This window comes from Terrapene carolina, unplaced genomic scaffold, assembly GCF_002925995.2.
Source record: "Terrapene carolina triunguis isolate 2854851 unplaced genomic scaffold, T_m_triunguis-2.0 Scaffold238, whole genome shotgun sequence".
Taxonomy (NCBI): Eukaryota; Metazoa; Chordata; order Testudines; family Emydidae; genus Terrapene; species Terrapene triunguis.
This window is the reverse complement of record NW_020664589.1, coordinates 8,042,263-8,062,455: the sequence shown is the minus strand read 5'-3', so window position 1 is coordinate 8,062,455 and position 20,193 is coordinate 8,042,263. Positions and strand designations below refer to the sequence as shown.

The 20,193-nt window shown below is 52.9% G+C and overlaps 2 protein-coding genes across 2 annotated transcripts in view; both read right to left on the bottom strand.

The window, feature by feature from the left end:
* Positions 1-10,988, bottom strand: part of ASS1 (argininosuccinate synthase 1) — a 77,685-nt gene extending 66,697 nt beyond the window's left edge. The window contains exons 1-4 of the mRNA XM_026657217.2: positions 10,947-10,988; positions 3,947-3,998; positions 2,994-3,106; positions 845-913 (exon numbers count right to left, since the gene is read on the bottom strand). Of these exons, the coding sequence (XP_026513002.1) occupies positions 845-913; positions 2,994-3,101 (177 nt within the window). The 5' untranslated portion in view covers positions 3,102-3,106; positions 3,947-3,998; positions 10,947-10,988. The remainder of the gene's footprint in view (positions 1-844; positions 914-2,993; positions 3,107-3,946; positions 3,999-10,946) is intronic.
* Positions 10,989-17,821: 6,833 nt separating this feature from the next.
* The window catches only part of HMCN2 (hemicentin 2), a 114,987-nt gene continuing 112,615 nt past the window's right edge, over positions 17,822-20,193 (bottom strand). The window contains exons 97-98 of the mRNA XM_029912711.1: positions 19,903-20,029; positions 17,822-19,487 (exon numbers count right to left, since the gene is read on the bottom strand). Of these exons, the coding sequence (XP_029768571.1) occupies positions 19,151-19,487; positions 19,903-20,029 (464 nt within the window). The 3' untranslated portion in view covers positions 17,822-19,150. The remainder of the gene's footprint in view (positions 19,488-19,902; positions 20,030-20,193) is intronic.

The following is a 20,193-nucleotide window of genomic DNA, read 5'->3' as shown; positions in this document are numbered from 1 at the left end:
TCATAAGCATCTCCCTTTTCTAGGTGCTGGTGAAAAGTTCTGGATCAACAGCTCTAGAAACCGAAGCCCCTTTTCTAGTCCTAGAACAGATACATCATGGCAGTAGCATATGCTTCCCTGGGCTACCTCCCTCCACTGGGAGATGGACTGAGACCACCGAACAGGTGGGAATGACTAAGTCCTGGTCTGGATGTGAACCAGTGGCACAGACAGAAAGGCTTTGTAGCTGATCAACCATCCCTTGAACCCACCAGCCCTGCAATGGCTGCTCCTTGTTTGTAAGGGCACAAAGAAAGGTTTGAGAGGGAAAATAAACCAGAAATGTTGGGGGGGGGGGGGGGGGGGGGGGGGAAGAAGAAGAAGAAAAAAAAAAAAAACAAAAAGATAGAGGGAAAAGAGGGAAGTGAGAAACGGAGAAGAAAGATATCGAAATTTGGCTGTAGAGAGGATTATAAAGGGTTGAGGAAACAAGGGAGACACAGTGAGTTACGGATGTGGCTATGTGCAATGTTTCTTTGCATCTAGGATTTATTGGTGGTTTGGCCATTTATAGAGGGAAATCTCTGAAAACATTTCTGACCTTGGGCAAAGAGGAGGGAGGACACCCCGCCACCCCCATCCAGAGGCTGGAGACGCCCCCAAAATTCTGAAAAGCCGGCAGATATGCAGCTCTCATTGGCCCAGTGGCAAAGCCCTGTGCTTATGGAGCTGAAGCAGCCAGAACTCAGGTCCCACCTCCCCAGGCATGTGTACATAGCACGCCTGTCCGTGAGCTACAGGGATGGCATGACAACAGAACCGGGGACAGAGCTACGTCCGTGAGAGGCAACAGGGTTTGTGTTACCTTTCTGGCTCCCAGAGCTAGCGCCTTCTTTCTCGCCTCTTCAAAGTTCTCATTTTGCCCAATGTTGGCCTGGAAGTAAAAATGAGGAAGAGATTGAACAGCTCGGCCCTGGCCAGGATGGCAGCCCCCAGCCCGTCAGCTGGGCCCCTACTGATAAGTCTCAAGTACTCCAAGGCATGAAGGAACCCACAGTCATTTGGCTTCTGGCCGTAAGAGGATGGGGGTGGGGAGGGGAGGAAAACCCCCAGGGACAGAAGGCTCCAGGCTGTGGCGATTTATCCGAGCCAGAGGTCAGAACACAGATCGACCCTGGGCTTTCCCTGGTCATTCCGTCTCTGAGGGGAGACCAGGCCCCCCCAGAGGTGCCACAAGAGGCACCCTGGAGGCTGCCCTACATGGGAGACCCCTAGGCCACCAGGCGCCCAGTGGGGAACAGCATGCATCACTCAGACTGTCTGAATTGAGGAAAAGGTAACGCACTGTAATGGAGATTTCAGTCCCCTCTACTGGAGCCAACTCACCCGACCGGTCCCAGCAGGACCATGTACGGCTGCACTATTGAATCTTGCTCATCACGCAACGTCAACAATGCTCATTTCTAGTGACACTGACCAACATGCCCAGCCCAGGTGCAGCCACATCACCTCTCTAGTGCGCCCTGCTCCTGCCCCTCAGCCACCAGGTATAGCCAACAGCAAACCCCAGCCCACGGGACCCCCTTGCCTGTTCCCCTGCTCATGCACAGCTCACAGCTGCGCTTTACTTCTCCAGTGCACTAGAGGGAATCTGTTTGTTTGCAGTCACTGTTGTGCCTGCTCCATAGACTCAGATCCCCTTTTAACAAAGGCCTCCTTCCTGGCCATCTAAAGGAGACAGGGCCCTTGGCTAAGTCCTGTCACCTGGGGGACACTGGGATCTAGCCATCCGCCCCCAGCCAGGCAGAGCCTCTGCTCATTAAGGCTGGTGTGGCAGGTCTCACTCCAGCACTGCAAGGCTGATGTCCAGCCTCCTCAGCGGTCCCATTTTATTCAATTGGGAATAATGGCTCGAGAGGGGCAGTGTCCTGAATGTGCCGGTTGAGCAGAACCTCCCGGGTCACTGACCCAGGAATGTACCAGCCAGCCAATATTTAACCAGCTACGGCAGCAGGGTCACGGCTGCTGCCTCGGGTCCTGCATGCAGAGATTAACGCAATAGGAGGAGCACTGTGTGTTTACCCATATTATCTGGAGCTAGGACCCCACTGCCACTGTCACCCTGCCTCCGCCCCACTAGCCCTCTCACCCCCCAGGAGGGGCTATCACTGGGTGGGAATCAGCGTTTTTCTGTCGGGGAAATTCCAAGATACTGAAATGTTTTCTGTTCCACAACGGAATGAATTTTTTTTAAAAAGAAAATGGAAATTTCCCTGCAAAAACAAAATTTTGAAGACTATTCATTGCGGGTCGATGGAAGCTGTCCGGTCCCATTTCGACCGTTTAAAAGATGTTTGATTAAAAAAAAATAATAATAAAATAAAATTTCAGTTTGAAAAATTGTTTCGAAATGAAACGTCATAACATTCCATCCCGCAAACTGCTCCGCTTCCTTTTTTCCTAAGCAGAATTTCATCAACATCTTCTAAGGTTTCCATTTCGATGAAAATGGGGTTTTCCACTGAAACAACATTTCAGACCTGCTCTGGCTGGTTCCCCCTCACCATGATCGCCTTGACCCCCTGAAACCTGACAGGCCCCAGGCAGGGAAGCAGGGCCCTCCAAATCACACTCACGCCCGGGGCACTTCTGACAGAGAAAAGTGCCGTTTTTTTTTTTAAATAAGTTCACGATTCTGTCACTCCAGGAGCCCAAGGCCCTGCAAGCACGTCATCGCCCGGCAAGTGCGTCATCTCCCCGCTGCTGCGGTAAGACCCTGCACCATCGGGGCAGACGCTCACAGCAGCCCTGGAGCTGGCAAAAATGCCCGTTTTCTGACAGCTCCCGCTGTTTAGCCGAACACGGAAACCCCCACCCCAGGGGCGCCAGCCACTGCTTTCCCAGAGTCTGTCGCACAGATCCCCGCCTGAAAGAGACGGGCTAGGGAGTGTCAGGAAAAGACAGGGGGGAAGAGAGGAAGCATGAGGCGACTGGCATTTCAGAGAGCTCCTCACCAGGTAAGCGATGACATCGTAGCCTTGCTCCTTCAGCCACACCAGGATGCAGGAGGTGTCCAGGCCCCCGCTGTAGGCAAGAACCACTGTGCCCTTGGACTGAGACATCGTGTCTGGGGAAAGCAGGGAGACCCAGTCATATACCTGCCGCTGCACGGGACTCCACCACAGACAAGGCCTCAGCCCCTCAGCCCAGCACAGAAGGGAGCTTGTCTGGTTAACCCTGAGGCCACTATTGTTATTCCCATTTTCCATATTCTAGCAAGTGAGCCGGCCAAATTTCTGAGCAGCTCTCACCCCAGCTAGGACCATGCAGGCCACTTAACAAGCAACCATGATGCTTAGGTGGGATCAGAAGAGATTGGAAACAGTACAGCCTGGAGTCCAATGACATGGTGTAATCAGTAACCTCCCTGAAGAGTGCTCAGCAGGTCACCGAGTTACATAACATAACTGGACAGCGCTTTAACTTTTGCTCTTCATTTGCTGCCACGGTCTCAAGCCAGGCACGTTACGTAAGTGCTCACACACACTGCAGCTGCATTGCTCCAACACAGAGCAGGATTTACACTGCGTGCAGCTCCCTTTATAAGGTACCACATGTAGTTGCACAGGCATAAACCCCACCCTGCTTCATTGCAGAAAGCCTACCTCCAGGGAGTTGCACAATGTCATGACCTCCATGGAGGTCAGATGGTCTAGTGTCCCCAGGGCCTTAGATCCCAGCTGACAGGCTCCGGGGGGGGGGGGGGGGGGGGGGGGGGGGGGCGTTCCTTCACCACTGTTTTTTCCATTCCTAGCTAAAGCATTTCTCCTGATCTGTCCGATAATGGGGAGCAGCCCAGAAGCTGACAGATCACAGAGAGTCCCATGACTCCACCGAACTACCTGGTTTACGTGAAAACTGCAGCCAGGCACAAACAAGAAATGCAAGGAGCAGCTCTGCCCCTTACCTTTGCTTTGATGGACGAGCAGGAATCCTTCCTCAAGCGCTCAGCAAATGTCCTGAAAAAGAGGTAAGCGAATGAGACTAATGTATCCAACTGTACACGAAAAGGCCACAAAAAAGAACAATTTAGATGGAATCCTAATCATGACCAGGCACGCCAGCTGCAGATCTGAACATTTTGCTTTGGCAGGATAGTACATGACCCTGATCCCACACGGGGCAGTCAGGATTGGAGGATCTGCACCACTAGGACAGAACGTTGATCTTGCTTCCCCCAGCAGCCGTCACCCTCCATAACTCCATCCACCCAGCCAACTGTGAAATGCTGCGGGTGGAGGAGCAGGACAGGACACATGCATGTGGTGGCAGCATAAACAGAATCCACAAAGACATTCCCAAGCATTGTCTTCCCATTACACACACACACACACACCCCAATTCCTAAGAGGGAAAGACTCCAAATAGGGAAACTGAGGCAGGGACTTGACCAAGGGGACCTGGGCCTCATTTATACTGGGAAAAAGCACCATGTTAGAAAACGTGCACAATGCTAACCATCATTTGTCCTTTGTGTGGACTAGCTGTATTTAAAAATGTGCTAGCTGGTCTAGTGGATCCCAGGGTTAACTACCAACCTGCTGACAGCAAGTCCCTAATTCTACACTGACCAGGCAGCAGGGGGTGCTCTGGGCGTGGTGATTGGGCTAAACCGTCAGAGGGTGAAAGGGAAGCCAAGTGCTACTTCGGGGGCTGTAGGAAAATGGCACTCTCTGGAGGAGGAATGTGTCTACACTTAAAGCTGGGTCTGATTCCCAGCTCGAGGAGACATACTCCTGCTAGCTGTCAGCGAGCCAGTGTGCTAAAATCAGAGTGCGGCCGCTCCAGCGTGAGCAGCGGGACAGGCTAGCTGCCCCCGAGCGTGCACACATTCGAGACCCTAGGCACATACTTGGGGCAGCTGGCCCGTCCCGCTGCCGCGGCCACATTCTGATTTTAGTGCGCTGAGAGCTAGCACAAGCGTGTCTCATTGGGCTGGGAATCACACTCCCAGCTCCAAGCACAGACGTCCCAAGGACTTACTCGTCTGGGGCATGACGGCCATGGAACGCCCTGGGCTCAGGGGAACGAAAGCCAGTGCGCCCGCACGCTAGCCGACCTTTCCCCAGAGTCTGTTAGCAGCAGAGCTGGGGGAAATGCTCATTAAACAATGTTCATGCCGGTGGCAAACCCTCTGCCGATTTCCACAAGGTGACCTGCTACTCTCCAACCTACGTCTCTGGCGTAAGTTCAAAGTCTGCCTTAGCAGACAGTCCGGTTTGAGCCCAAGGCTGCTGACCTCAGTGTCACTTAGTGTGCTGGGGGCCGGGAACCTGCACACTAAGGAACACGCCACCTCCTACGGTTCCTGCTGCCAATGCCTGGAACCAGCATTTCAGTCAGGATTCCGAGCAGTGACTTGGGTGAGCAGGGAGTGTACACGCTGCTTCAGGTTAAACAGGAAATTGCCCAGCCCTGTCTGAGTGCCTGGAATGAGGGCATTCTCGCAATCCCAGCACAAAGGAACTTTCACTTCTTCCTAGAGGCAAGGGGTCAGATCTATTGGTGATGTAAAGTCGGCAGAGCTCCATTAAAGCCTATGGGGCCATGCCACTCTATCCCCGTAGTGAATTTGGCTCAGTGCTGTCAGTTTCTAAATGAAAAACAGGCAGATTTAATAAGCAGTACATCCCATATGCCCAGCAATGACTTAGCTTCCCTGAACCTTCCCCTCAGCCCTTCCTGATTTCAGCATTAGCCAGCCACTCCCAGAGCAGGTGGGGCAGGCTGGGATTAAGAGGGGAATTTTCAGAAGACACCAGCTGGCATCTCACGGAGCATTTTCAGTGAAATGTTTTATTTCACAGTCATTCTGGGTGCATCTTTGTCCCTTTGGATGAGACAGGACGTTTACACCAGGGCAGGAGTTTTGTTTCTTACTGGACCAGGTTAGCAATGACGATAATCCCCATGAAGACAATGTTTCTCTGTCGTACAATATCCCCTTGTTTCCTTTGAGTGAATGTAGTGCTGGGGAAAAGTGCCCTGGAGAACGCAGCCCTGCCTTTATCCACAGAAAAGGGACAGGACCCAGAGCAACCACTGCTAGGAATGAGGAGGGAGTTTAGCCTCTGTGGTCCAGTCAGTCTTTGCTTTCTCTTCTGAGATTGCCAGCAAAAGGCCAGTTAGTACCAGCTGTGGTGTTTATGAGGCTGATCAACATATGCTGGCTAGCAAATATATCTCATATTAATAATATGTATTTGCTGTACCAAAGATACATTAGTATGCATTGAGCACAAATAATATAGCAGTTATATAGCCTAAATTGGCCTATACCTTGACTATAATCCTGTTCTTTTATACCAAGTATCCCATAACACCTTGCATTAGCTGAAGTAAGCTTTGGCATAGCAGATAGGGAACTTGTCAAAATCAAGACACATTCATTCTGTGTCTTTGTATAAGCTAGGGAAATACCTTCACAGACCCCTACCTGAAATGCTAGCTTCCAAAACAAAGTTAAGGAAGAAACAGAAAAAGTTGGGGAACTGGGACAAATGGGTTGGATTTTTGTGAGGTGTAAAGGAATGTGTAACTCATATAAACACCCCCAGCTGGAGTGTGTCACTTTGGGAGCACACCTCCTACATAAGGCGAACGTAACACCGCTGGGCACTTGTCTTATAAGAACTGACCAGAGACACACAGGCCCCCACAACATACACCCCCAAACTCAGTCAACACAGGCCACCAATCAGCCATCAGGATGTTTATTCCCCCCCCGCTTTTGGCCACTACTGACTTAGAACCGAGGACGCAGAGATGCACACGCTATTACCAGCAACCTGAGCCATCCAGTTCCCATCAGACAGGACAGCAGTATAACGAACAGCTCGGCCAGCAGACGGGTAATACCTGGCTCAGCTCATTGTCACTGGAAACTAAACTGACACCACCAGCTCACTGTGTCACGGACGAAGGAGCCAGCCAATTGAAACAGCGTTTAGTGATGTGAGGGGGTATGAATTGGCAACCTATGGGTTAAAAACACTATCACCCATTAACAGTCCCCTGAGCCTTCATTAACTTCCTCTTATTGACCCATCATGGAGTCTAAATTCCACCAAGCCCAGGAGATTAGCAAATATATGCCTGTCACTGACCACAGTCCTTGGGTCTCCACCCTCATCTCTAGTGGGAAACATGCCAGCGTTGAAATGGACAAGGCTCCTGCTTATTGAAAGCGCAGGAAACTCGTCAGTTTCAATCCCACCAACTCCAGGAGGGAGCTGTCAGAGTGAGCAAAGGGGACACGGATAGTCACATGGTTGTTTGCAGTCTCAACAAGCCCAGCTTCCTGGGGCATGAGGATAAGGGTCGCCCATCTGGGATGCTCACACTTGTTGCAGCCTCTGTTAAGAGAGATGATTTTACTATCAAGGGACCATTTTCCAACAGAACACATCTGTGAGATGGAGGGGCCAGATTCTGGGGCCTTCAACCTCAAGTGCTTCTTTCAAAAGTTTGCCTGTTCCTGGTGTGACTTCCCTACTAATAGTCCCACAATCTTTTCCACTGCAGCCCACTGTAACCTCCCAGACAATGATCTCAGCTGCAGAATAAACAGGTGGAGCAGGCAAGCCCCTTAGTAAAATCGGTACTTAGTTCTTTGTATCACCGCCGCCATTTATACATTGGAATAAATTCACAACTATCCCTGTGAGGTAGTGTGACGCTCTGTACCTCGGGGGAACACCCGACACCCCCATGTTGGTCTTTATAAAATGATTTTGTGGTATCCAATGCAAAGTTTGTCATGATGGGTGTCTTCGGAAGGCTCATAATGCACTGAACATGGTTGTTATAGTAATTGTTACAGTAATGTTATAGTAAGGTTATAATTTCATGTATATAGTTATGAGGCTGAAAATGTATCCTCATGGCTTAAAGCAAGCCCAGGCAAAAACTCTCCAAGAAGACAGGCAGTTCACATCTCGCCAGGGCATGGATGGGATAAACCCAGCCCAGCCTCACAGGAACAATGGACACTGGCTTAGGCAGCAACAAAAGAATCTGTTAGACCCTCGAGGGAGTCACTCCCTTTCTTTGGGCAGTTTGGGACTGTGATGAAGTAATGCTCACCTGACTCAGAAGGGGTGGGCAAAACCAATAGGAAAGAAAGGACATGATAAAAGGGAGAGACATTTTGCCATGCTCTCCCTCTTCCACCTACATCTACAGACACCACCAAGCAACTGAACCTACTGATCAAAGGGAAGGGCCTGGCTGAAGAGCCAGACTATGGCGAGAAGCATCTAAGTTTTAAGGACATTGAAAGTGTTAAGATCAGCTTAGAATGCGTTTTGCTTTTATTTCATTTGACCAAATCTGACTTGTTATGCTTTGACTTATAATCACTTAAATCTACCTTTATAGTTAATAAATCTGTTTGTTTATTCTACCTGAAGCAGTGCATTTGGTTTGCAGTGTGTCAGAAACTCCCCTTGGGAGAACAAGCCTGGTACATATCAATTTCTTTGTTAAATTGACAAACTTATAAAAGCTTGCAGCGTCCTGCAGGCATAACTGGACACTGCAAGACAGAGGTTTCTAGGGTTGTTTCTGGGACCGGAGATATTGACTAGTGTCATTCGCTTGCTAGCTGGGAGCAGCTGACATGCCAGAGGCTGTGCGTGAACAGCCCAGGAGAGGGGGTTCTCACAGCAGAGCAGGGTAAGGCTGGCTCCCAGAGTCAAGGATGGAGTGGCCTAGCAGATCACCAGTCCAGACAACACCAGAGGGGAACGTCACAGGTAGATACTATTATCCCCAATGGATGGGGAGACCAAGCCAGAGAAATGAAGGTCAGAATACTGTGGGTGCTGGGCTCTTAATAACCAAGCCGTGCGTTTTTGAAAACCTGGCCCTCAGGGACTTGCAAAGACAAACTAGAGAGAGGTGGCATGTGTTAGAGTTGGGATGAGAACCCAGGAGTTCTGGGTCCCACCTTGGTACTCATACTAATAGGTTGCATAGACACTGCGAGAAACACAGGGACGATTTTCATGCACCTGTCCTCCTTAATGAAGGGTGAGGGAAATGCAGTTGGAGAGATTTGGAGCAGGGTTGTTCTCTACACAGTCTGGATCACCACAGTTTCCTGCAAGGAGGCAGTGACCCAAAGCTTCTCGCCCCTGGGGATCATGCCAAGAAAAGCCGAGCCCGGCCAGGAAGGGAGAGGTGTTTCCTGCATTTCATGGAGTTTATGTCTGGGGACATTAAATCAAAAGAAAAAGGAAAGCAAAACCCAGATCAAGGGAAAGTCTTTCTCAACATCGCGTATTGCTCTGTAGCCATTTTCTTAGGACCTGAGTCATCCTTCTTACAGGAACTTCAACATCAAACCGTATAGTTGGGCCTTCCCCAGGCTATTTGAAAAGGCTGTCAGGTGAGGTCAAACAGCTGTTGATTTCAATAACCTGCCCTGGGCAAGGGCAGGTGTGTTTGCCTTCCAGACACACCTGCCTGCCCAGCACTATGCCAGGCTAATTGGTCTTGGCACGGAGAGTAAGGAGGGAGGGGAGAGGCGGGGTGGGTGGTGGAAATACCCTACTAGAAAGAACCATCCTCTCCTAGTGTTATTTGTGTGGTGGCAGCACTCTATGCACCCATCACAGGACCCCACTGTGCTAGACGCTGTACAAACACAGAACAAAGAGGCAGCTCCTGTCCCAGGGAACTTATAGTTTAAGGCCACATCTATACCAGGAATGAGGTTTGTGTTTTAACCCATTAGCTAGTCCCTAGGGTTTACCTGGACCAATGAACACATGCTAACCCTACAACTATCCCCTCTGCACTAGGGGTGGAAAATCCTGACGCCATTGGCAGAATTTCCATTGACTGCAACGGGGCCACAATTGCAGCCTAGGATTTTAACGTGTTAGAAGAAAAAGCCCCACATGCTCACCCCCCCGATTTCCTAGTGAAGACAAGGCAGCTCACGGGCACACAGCGCCCAGCACACTGGGGCCCTGGCTCACGACTGGGGCTCCTAGGTGCTGCAGCAAAACAGAACAACAAGCGTCACTATTGCTGGGGCCTGGAACAGTGTTGTTCCAGGGCAACGAGCCCTTGACTAGGGTGATGATGCTGCCGGAAGCTGGAATTGTTAACACCGTTTCTAAGGCATTCCCTGACCCTGCCTCAGCCAGCCGAACAACTCTCCCGCCTCTCCCCACGTCAGTCACATTTCTAGGCAGTTTTCGCTCCTCTGAAACCTTGTCCCAGGTCTGTGGGGAGGGACTGTACCCCCCACCCCACCCCCCAGCTCAACCCCCAGGACCTGGCAGAGACCCAGACCCAACAACAAGGTGAGAAGGCGCTAAATGAGCGGGGCTGGTTCATGCTGAGTTACTGGAGCCTGACTATTTAATTCACTGCCTGCCACTGTGTCCATTTCATTTACTGACAGGGAAGGAAGGAAAACAACAGAGCAGCAGCCAGGCTGGGGAGGGAGGGGGGTGGCTGTGCTGGGGAGTCAGCGCCGGGGATGGAGGGAGCAGGGTGTTGCCTCCTGATGAGCAAGGGGCTGTTTGATCCTCCAGCCCCACAAAATGCAGGGGCACCAAAGCAGCAGGGGTCCCCTTCACCAGAACCTGTCCCCCCCCATTGCTTCCACACCATGGCACCTCCTGCTGGCCTCCCCCCACTGGTCCCCAGCTCCCGCCAGCCTCCGCTCCACAGGTTTCCACTGACCCTCACTCCCGCCCAGCCTCGCCCCACTGGTCCCCAGCTCCCACCAGCCTCCCCCCACGGATCTCCACCCCACAGCATCCCGCCAGTGATCCCTCTAGCCTCCTTCCTTCCACCGACCCTCCCCGCCAGCCTCCCCCCACGGATCTCCACCCCCCAACATCCCTCCGCTGATCCCGTAACCTCCCTCCTGCCCAGCGCCGAATTACCCCGAAAGGCGCCGCCGGCTCGGCTCCGGACGCAGGGGGGCGATCAGGCGATGGGGGCACCGGGGAGAAGCGCCGCGGCTGCATCCCTGTTATGAAGCGCGGCAGGGCGGGGCCAGGAGGGGGCGTCTCCCTGCCGGGGGTGGGACCCGCGGGAGCGACTCCCCTTCCCGCAGGTGGGCCGGGGCCGGGCTGCTCCCGGGCGGGGGCCGAGCCTGCCCGCGCCCCGCGGGAAGACACCCGGAGCCGGCCAGCGCTGAAAGCTCGTGTGCACCTGGCTCCATCAGCCACACGCGCCCCGGCCGTGCTGCTGTTCCCGCTGGCGGCAGAGCCCCGGCACAAACCAGACCCCGAGCCCTCTGGCCAGCGGCCCCAAGGCACCGCCAGTAAAGCCCGGCCCCCGCCCTGCCCTCCGGCTCTTCCTCGTCCCCCTCCTCTCAGAAGCTAACCCCACCAGGGAGAAGGGCAGCATGGAGTCTGGGCCCCCGGCCAGGCCCAGCTCAGCGCTCCCAGCTGCAGGGCAGGGAAGCTCTGGGAAGACGGCTCAGCACCTGGGCGGCCGCAGCTGTTAAAACAGCGAATGTGAGAAACTCCTACAAACCTAACTCCTTTGCTGCCATTGGCAGAATACTGATCTGTTCGCTCTTGGCTCCATATTTCCTTGACTATTATTACTGGACCTAGTTTGGGACCCTTCTCCCCGGGCTGACCATTGCTTATTACACTAAACAGAATGGTCTCTGGTGCCTTGTGCGCCTCCGCCTGCCTTGTAGCCACCTGTTGGCTCTCATCCGGTGATTGTAGGCTCTGTGGGGCAGCACCTACCTGATGTCTGAGGATAGCACAACAGGGCCCGGATGCCTGATTGAGGGCATAATGTAAATAATGACCAGCAGCACCTATCGTGATGGAAAAATATTTACAGAACGTCCACCTCAGACAAAGAAAAATATAGATTTTGAAATACAGCCCCATGCACGCTCTCTGGCTAACAGAACTGTGTGTGTGTATCATTGTTTGTGTGTGTATCTATGACTAAGTGTATGTGCCTTCATTATTCTCCACGGACTGGCACAATTGTTTTGAACGCAAATGCATTGCTAATTGACATGGAAAATAGTAACACTTGGTACTCATATAGCAGCTTCCCGCTGAGAATCTCAGAGATTAATGAATTGTTGTCGTTTCACATGGATTGTCAAAGGGGACAAGCATTATTAGCCTGACAAAGTTTAAGGCCTAAATTTTCTAGAGGCCATTCATTTTGGATGGCCAACATTAGATAGGGCTTGACTTCCTGAGATGCTAGGCACTACCCGCTCCCACTGGAGGGGTGGGCCGGTGTCAAACTGGAAAAAACAAACAGGTGCTCCCCCAACCTCTGCTCACACTCCAGGTTCCACCCACATCCAAAATGAGATTGTAGATTGTGCAGCTCTTCATAGTACTACCAGGCAAGATTTTTATACCATGTTCATCACTGTGGTATCTGCTCATCCCTCCTCTTTCTTGCATGCTGAGATCACCGGTGTAATAGTTAACAACACGGACCTGTAATTTGTCATCGTTAGTCTCTGGAGTTAACACATCAAGTGAAATGAATAGGTGGCTATTTCAAATGTCAGCCTTGCAGTTTTAGGCTCTCTCTACAGACATCACTGCAAGTGTTTACACCCAATTCACAGTTCGGAGACGTGCTTCGTGGCCACAGAACACTACAGAAAGCTTAGATTCTGGACCACAAGATACAGACACTAGAAAAGGTACCAGGAGTCAGGCCAATTTAACCCCTGGGTTGTTGGTGCTCAGCACCTACGAAAATGAGGCCCTCGCTGTCTTAAGTTGGTCAAAACAGAGACCCTCAAAATTCGTGTCTATTTTTGAAAATTTTAGCCTTCGGTGAGTTGCCCACAGTCGCACAGTGAATCGGTGGCAGATTTGGGAATAAAGCCCAGATTTTCTCAGTCCCACTCCTCTGCTTTGGGCAAGTCACAATCTCTCCATGCCTCAGTTTCCCCACCGGTAAAATGAGACTATCTCTGTAAAGCACTTTGATAGCTATGCATCACATGTGCTATATACGTATGATTTAAATATCTGTAAAATGGGAATACCGTCCTTAAGACACTGAGATCTATGGAAGAAAAGTGCTAGGTTTTATTATCAACCACAAACCCACTCTTCCTTAGCTATCCAAGCCCACAGATTCTTCCCCTTCCTCCCAGCTGAATGTGCACCTGTCTGCGCCTCAGAGGCATCCTTTGATTGAGAACATAACTCACAAGTTATTAAACAGCTGACAGCCCGCTGGGTCGTTTATTCCCCTGTGTACAGTGTCACTAGCGACTGCTTTCCTCATTACAGAATCCTCATGAAGATAAATGCAACTGACAACCCAGCCCTTCTTGTTCTCTGCTGCAAGGAGCGTGGCAGCCCTGCGCCCGCTCCCATTAGCCCTGGTGAACTGCAGTTATCGTTCGTCATTGTCAGCCAGCATGGCACAATTGCTGGGCATGCTGCTGTAAGGGCCTGCGGGCTAGGGACTTGTCCATGAGAAGGCAGCAGCACAGGGCTATTCTGCAATGACACAGGACATTGCTGATGACAGCAAGAAAATACCTTCCAGCTGAGGTAAACCCTGACTAGCTCAAGTGTGCAAACCCTGAGGCCTGGGTAGTTTCAGTGACGGGGTAGCACTCGTGCCAGCACAGCAAGAGGAGACTAAGGGGGGATATGATAGAGGTCTATAAAATCATGAGTGGTGTGGAGAAAGTGAATAAGGAAAAGTTACTTACTTGTTCCCATAATATAAGAACTAGGGGCCACCAAATGAAATTATTGGGCAGCAGGTTTAAAACAAATGAAAGGAAGTTCTTCTTCACACAGCGCACAGTCCACCTGTGGAACTCCTTGCCTGAGGAGGTTGTGAAGGCTAGGGACTACAACAGGGTTTAAAAGAGAACTAGATAAATTCATGGAGGTTAAGTCCATTAATGGCTATTAGCCAGGATGGGTAAGGAATGGTGTCCCTAGACTCTGTTTGTCAGAGGGTGGAGATGGATGGCAGGAGAGAGATCACTTGATCATTACCTGTTAGGTTCACTCCCTCTGGGGCGCCAGGCATTGGCCACTGTCGGTAGACAAGACCAGGGCTGCCCAGAGGGGGGGCAAGTGGGGCAATTTGCCCCGGGCCCCGCAGGGGCCCCCACGAGAATATAGTATTCTATAGTATTGCAACTTTCTTTTATGGAAGGGGCCCCTGAAATTGCTTTGCCCCAGGCCCCCTGAATCCTCTGGGCGGCCCTGGACAAGACACTGGGCTGGATGGACCTTTGGTCTGACCCACTATGGCCATTCTTATGTTCTTCTTATGTTCAGTGTGTCCACACTAGCCATGGTACTTTGGTTGTGGGTTTCTCCCCTGCCCCTAGCTGAGCAGAGAGGCCAAAGGACTGCATGGGCCTCTGAACTTGAGCTCTAGTCTCACACCTTATGGGTGACGCCTTCCAGGTCAGTGGCCAGATGAGAACGTGAGGCCACGCACGGGAAGTTTGCTGTGCCCCTGGCCATGCTGTCCCTCTTCCCCAGACAGCTCCAGCCTCCAGGGACGTCGATCAGGCGCCTTTCACCAGCACTGACTGCTCTGCAGTATCTTTCAAAGCAAACAAGGAACTAAATCAAATGTCCATGGAGCGAAAGAAATGTCCCTTTGCTGCATGAAATATTGACAGGAACGTCCCCAGGGACCAGCCTGGCTTCCTGCCGCTCTCTGCCAGCAAAGGGCCTTGCAGACTACGTCTTCAGCTGTCTTCCAAGACAACGAGCTAACACAATTGGGATGTCTTTAGGGAGATGGCGTCTTGATGCCTGACTGATGAGTGTAGTTAATTTCACATGTTCTTGGTTTTCCACTTAACCACAACCTTGTGCACCAGACACATCAGGAAACGAGGCCTCTTCTGTACCAATACTAATACCACCACCTAGCTCTTATCACCAGTAGATCTCAAAGCACATTGCAAAGCAGGGCAGTATCATTATCCCCATTTAACAGATGGCGAAATTGAGGTACAGTGACTTGCCCACGGTCATGTAGCAAGCCAGTGGCAGAGGTGGGAGAACCCAACTCTCCTGAGTCCCAGTCCAGTGCACAATTCTTTAGGCAACACCAGGTCCAGGACTCACGCTGCCATGGGGAGGTTGAGGGAAATGCCTAGTTCCCTTTTGAAACTAAAGCAGGAAATCCCCAGGTTAAATATTTAGCCTTCAGTCACCCCAGGAACATCCGTTTGATCCATTTGGCCGACCCCTTAGACCCAAGATGGTACAGTGGATGCTGGGACCGGCAGGCTCTGTAGATTATCCCTCTGTATTGGAGAGGAGAGCAATTTCACCCTGTTCTGTTTTAGGCAAAATGAGGTAGGTGGCACCCACGTTCCCAGCACATTGCAAAGCTTGGGTTCCTCCGAGACAGAGGGGCTTTCCCCACAGCTGAATGCAGCCACCTCTGGAACATGGCTGCCTCTCTTGTCCCAGCAACACACCACCAGCAAGGTCTAGAAGAGGGAGTGGTGAACGAGAGACACCCTCCCCCTGCTACAAATGATTGCAGTCACATTGAATCCTGCCCTGCTGTATCCTTGAGGGCTGGGAGATTACAGGGTCAGACGATGTTATCAGGCACGATGTTATGCATTACACGGGGGTCTTGGTGGTGGTTTTGCGGGGGAGTAGGTGGGTCAGGTGACTGGGAAAGAGGGAGGCGTTTGCAGAAGCAAAGCGACTGGTTTCATTCACATGGCTCCAGCTGAGGCAGGATCAAGCCTGTCCCATGTAAGCTCCAAACTTCCCAGCTCCCACCAAGCCGGACAGCAGCACAGGGCGGGGCCACATCACGAGGGGGCGTTTTGAAATCCAAACAGTTCTCTCATGACTGGGTCACTTGACTTCAAAGGACATGGCCTCCTCCCCGCTTAGCAGGGGCATGGGGGAACTGGGAGCCAGCGCCGTGTGAGGATCAGCCCATCGCAAAGGGCAGTGCTGCCTAGCCCAGGCCAGGCCCTGTGCAGGGACAGAAGCACAACCGAGTAGAGCGTAGCAAGCCCCCGAACCTGCTGGGAACTGATTCCAAGCATCAGCTTTGGGTGGGGGCTGAAAACCACCTGACTTGGGCTTGGGTCATCTCTGATCACCGCCTGCCCGGAGGGTCGGCCCAGTGCCCAGCTCCTGCAGCTGCAGAGGGAGAGAGCCGGCCAGTCGCGGCGCCGCTCCCTCTGCAGCGCACACAGTGCCGCTGGCAGGAGCTGGGCACGCAGCCGCTACCGCGCTGATCCCCCAGGCAGGAGGCGGGCAGAGCCTGTTCGCAGGCACAGGGAACGGGTAGCTCTCCCCAGCCAAAGCCCCAAGGATGAGGCAGTGGGCGTGGTGCTGCTGACGCAGGTCTGGGTCAGGTCTGAAAACAATGCCACCCTCTGGGGTCAGGGTCAGGTTATCGGCGCTCAGGTCACGCTCTAAAACGAGGCCTGGCCTGAGCAGCCCGAGCACCAGCTAGGTCAACGCAAAGCACCAGGCACCAAGCAGGCAAAGGGCCTTTGCGTTTGTAGGAGAGCTCTGCACAGTACCAGCTGTAGCAGAGACATTGGTCTTTCCCTGCAGCCCCTTCACCCCAGGGCTCGGCCCAGCTATCGTCCTGTGTGCCATTTCCAGGCTTTAAGCATCCCGTCTCTTACGGAGCCTGAGCCGATACTGCCGCAGCCAACGGGCCTCTTTCCATTGACTCAAATGAGTGGGGATCAGTCCCACAAGGACACTCTCTGGGTGGGCGTGAGATGTCCAAACACCTTCTCCTCTTTATGGGGAGCTCCCTTGTTCAGATGGTCCCAACTTGACCCCTTGATGATCCTAAGAGGTCTCCAGAGCAGGAGCTCCTTCTGCTGATATTGCTACGGTAACACACAAGAAGTGGGGAGGATTCTTTTTCCACCTCCCTGCTCCATCACACAAACCCAGTTATTTCAAATGACCATTGCAGGTCACCTCCACACGGGACCCAGCACCCACTCACTGGCGCTGAGCACAGTGCTACAGCTAAAGTCAGTGCCCCCAGCACTGTGAGCAGACAGCCCTGTGCCCTCTGACCTGACGAGGGGGCCCTCCCCAGAAACAGAGATAAAGATCACTGAACGGAGAAAGGAGCTTTGTATCTCCAGAGCCCATCTGTTCCTGCAGCTTATTCCTGCCCCCCCCCCCCGCCCCCAGGTCATAACTGCACCTAGGGCCTGATCCTGCATCTACCATGGTCACTGACACAGCTCTCATTGGTTCCAGTAGTACAGAATCAAGCTGTGAGGTACGTGATGACTGGTGCCCTGTCACTGCTGCAGGTGAATAACTTTGAGCAAGTCACCAGGGCTTAATTTGTTCCTAGCCCCGGCGCCTCTGGGCTGGGCAGTTCCTAGCCCCGGCGCCTCTGGACTTGCTGCATCAGTTATGAATGTAAAAAAAAAATGCTTGAGCCCCGGCACCTCTTTCATTACAAATTAAGTCCTGCAAGTCACTCACCTCCCCGTGCCTCAGTTTCCCCATCTATAAACTGGAGACAGATGACATTGGCCTCCATTGTAAAGCGCTCTGAGATCTACAGATGAAAAGCACTGTAGAGGAGCTAGGTGGTGTCTAATCTCCAAAGCCGATGGGGACGCCTGGAATGGAGGATACGAATGAGACAATGGGTCAGATCCTGCCCCACTGAGTTCAGCAGCAGCTGGCTGCAGGGACTGAGAGCAGAATCAGGCCCCAAGCTCCAGTCCGAAATCCGCAGAGCCGTCATGCAGTGCAGGAGGACGATGCCCTCAAACAACACGACTGTTTTACTCACGAAATCATCTTTATTTGGTACAAAACCAGAAATAAATAAGTGTGCCGAGAAACCAGTTTGATTATAACAAAGACTGAACACGAGGGAACTAACCTTTTAATATGTGGTTACCAACCAACCCTTCAGCCCTGGAACTCCCTTCCCAGCCCTGCTACATCAGCTCGGAGGCTTTTTAAACATCTGCCTCACCCAACACTGCACAGTGTGTGCTTGGCCTCGAGATGGCTCCGGGACCTGTGCAACGCTAGCAAACCTCTGCACCGTTGGCAAGGCTGAAATGTGCATCTCAGCTCTCCGGGGAGTACGAACCTGAGCATTCAATGCATGGACAGGGCACTGGATGGGGACTCAGGAGACCTGGGCACTGACCTGCTGGTGACCTCTCTGGGCCTCCATTTCCTCTCCCACCCTTGAGCAATGGGGCTGTGATCTCAGATGGGGTCTCTAGGTGCTACCCCGATACAAATGGAAAAGAAGAGTAATGGCCCGGTGTCTCCAGTGTCTATCTCAGGCGAGTCACAGGCTTCGTGATTCCACCCGAGAGCCAAAAGCCAAGGAGACTAACAGCCGCTTGGTGGTTTCCCCTCCCAGGTTCTCGGTATCTCAGCTCTGATTGACCTCAAGACCACGCAGGCAGCACTGTTTGCTTAAAAGCCGCATGTGATAGCAGGCCCAAGGCCAGCCCCATGTTGCAAGAGACTAGTGCCAATAGCATCTGATGTTTACGCCCCTCACCCCTCCACCACAGCGGAGCACTGCAGGACACTGCATGAACCAGTGCCTCAAGCACATGCTCCTCTGCGGAGCTAGTAAGTGAAGCGATGGGTGCAAAGTCCAGACAATGAGAGGTCAGCATTTGCGGGCCTCCAAACTGCCTTGGCACCATCCCACGGGGTCAAGGCAATTTAGCTCACAAAGGGATTGAGCCATACGGCTGGGAGTAGGGTTGCCAATTTTGGTTGGACGTATTGCTGGAGGTTTCATCACATGACACAGTCTTGAAATTAAAGATTAATCTTGAATTCCTGGAGACTCCGGGACAATCCAGGAGGGTTGGCAACCCTAGCTGAGAGCCAAGGGAGGGGAGTTTTACAGGATCAGGGGGAACCTCTGGCAGGGCACTGAGCTGATGGCAGGCAACAGGGCTTGGGGATCCCAGGGAGACACACAGGGGACAAAGGGAGAAGCTCATCTCAGACTGAGCTGATGCCCCCTACGGGAGATGGAATCAGGAACAGAAGGGGAAGGAGACAATGTCTGGTGGGGTTTGGGGCGTGGGATCAGCACCTTCCCCCTTTCTCTGCCCATTCCCAGCGCCCCCTGGCTGCCATTAGTAGGGGTAGGGTGAGACGGAAATGAGGATGAGGAAGACGCTCCATGCCCGCTGCTCGCCATGGGCCAGGGCCTGCACCTTCAGCCGATAGACGCCGGCAGCGTGGAGTGGGCGCAGCGTGGAGAGGATGCCCTGGCCTCTCTCGTCCCGGAGGGCGAAGGGGCTGCCCGGGTCCTGTTCCAGCAGAGTGAAGACGGTGCGGTTCTGCAGGAGGCTCCCCTGAGAAGAGGCGGTGAGCTGGACAACGTCGTGGCCAGCCGGGATGCCAAAGGGCAGCGTGAGCAGCTCGTACTGCAGGGTGAAGGGGCCTCCTGAGCTGCGGCGGAAGCACACTCTGCACGAGAACGGGCAGAGAACGTGGGTGAGATCACAGCTCCGCAGAGGAGAGGTCGCACGGTCTGAGCGTAGGGCTGGCAGCCAGGACTCCTGGGTTCTAAGCCTGGCTCGCTGGACAGCCTTGGACAAGCCACGGAGCCAATCTGTGCCTCAGTTCCCCCACTCGGAAAACTGTGTGTGGGGGGGTCAGACTTGGCAAGTCTCAGCACTTTACCTCTTCAAAGTGCTAAGTATCATTAATGCCCTGAAATGGGCATGTGCCAGTCTGTGCCCAGGACCTGACCACCCCCCACAACCTGGCAGCAGAGTGGAGAAGAGCACTGGCGGGCTGCTTACGCCAGGAGGAGAGGAACAGCTGCCCTGCTTGGGTACGCCCCCCCCAAAAAGAACTTCTATCCTCCCCCAAACCTTACCCTGGGCTGGAGCCTCTCCTGTAGCCGGCGGGGCAGGGCGTGTCCAGGCACTGGGAGCCTCCCCGCGTGTTAAAGCACAGCTGGTTCGGGCTGCACTGAATCCTCCCCTCTGCACATTCATCTATGTCTGCAGAGGAGAAAGGAGCGGGGGAGTGAGGAGAGACAGTGGGGCCGGGCTCTGCTGCTCATTGTATCACACCCCTCCGTGCCTTCAGGCGAGCAGCACCCTGGAGAGCGAAGGGCTTTCTCCATGAGCCCATTGCAATGAAGCGCCTCCATTTTACCCGCTGG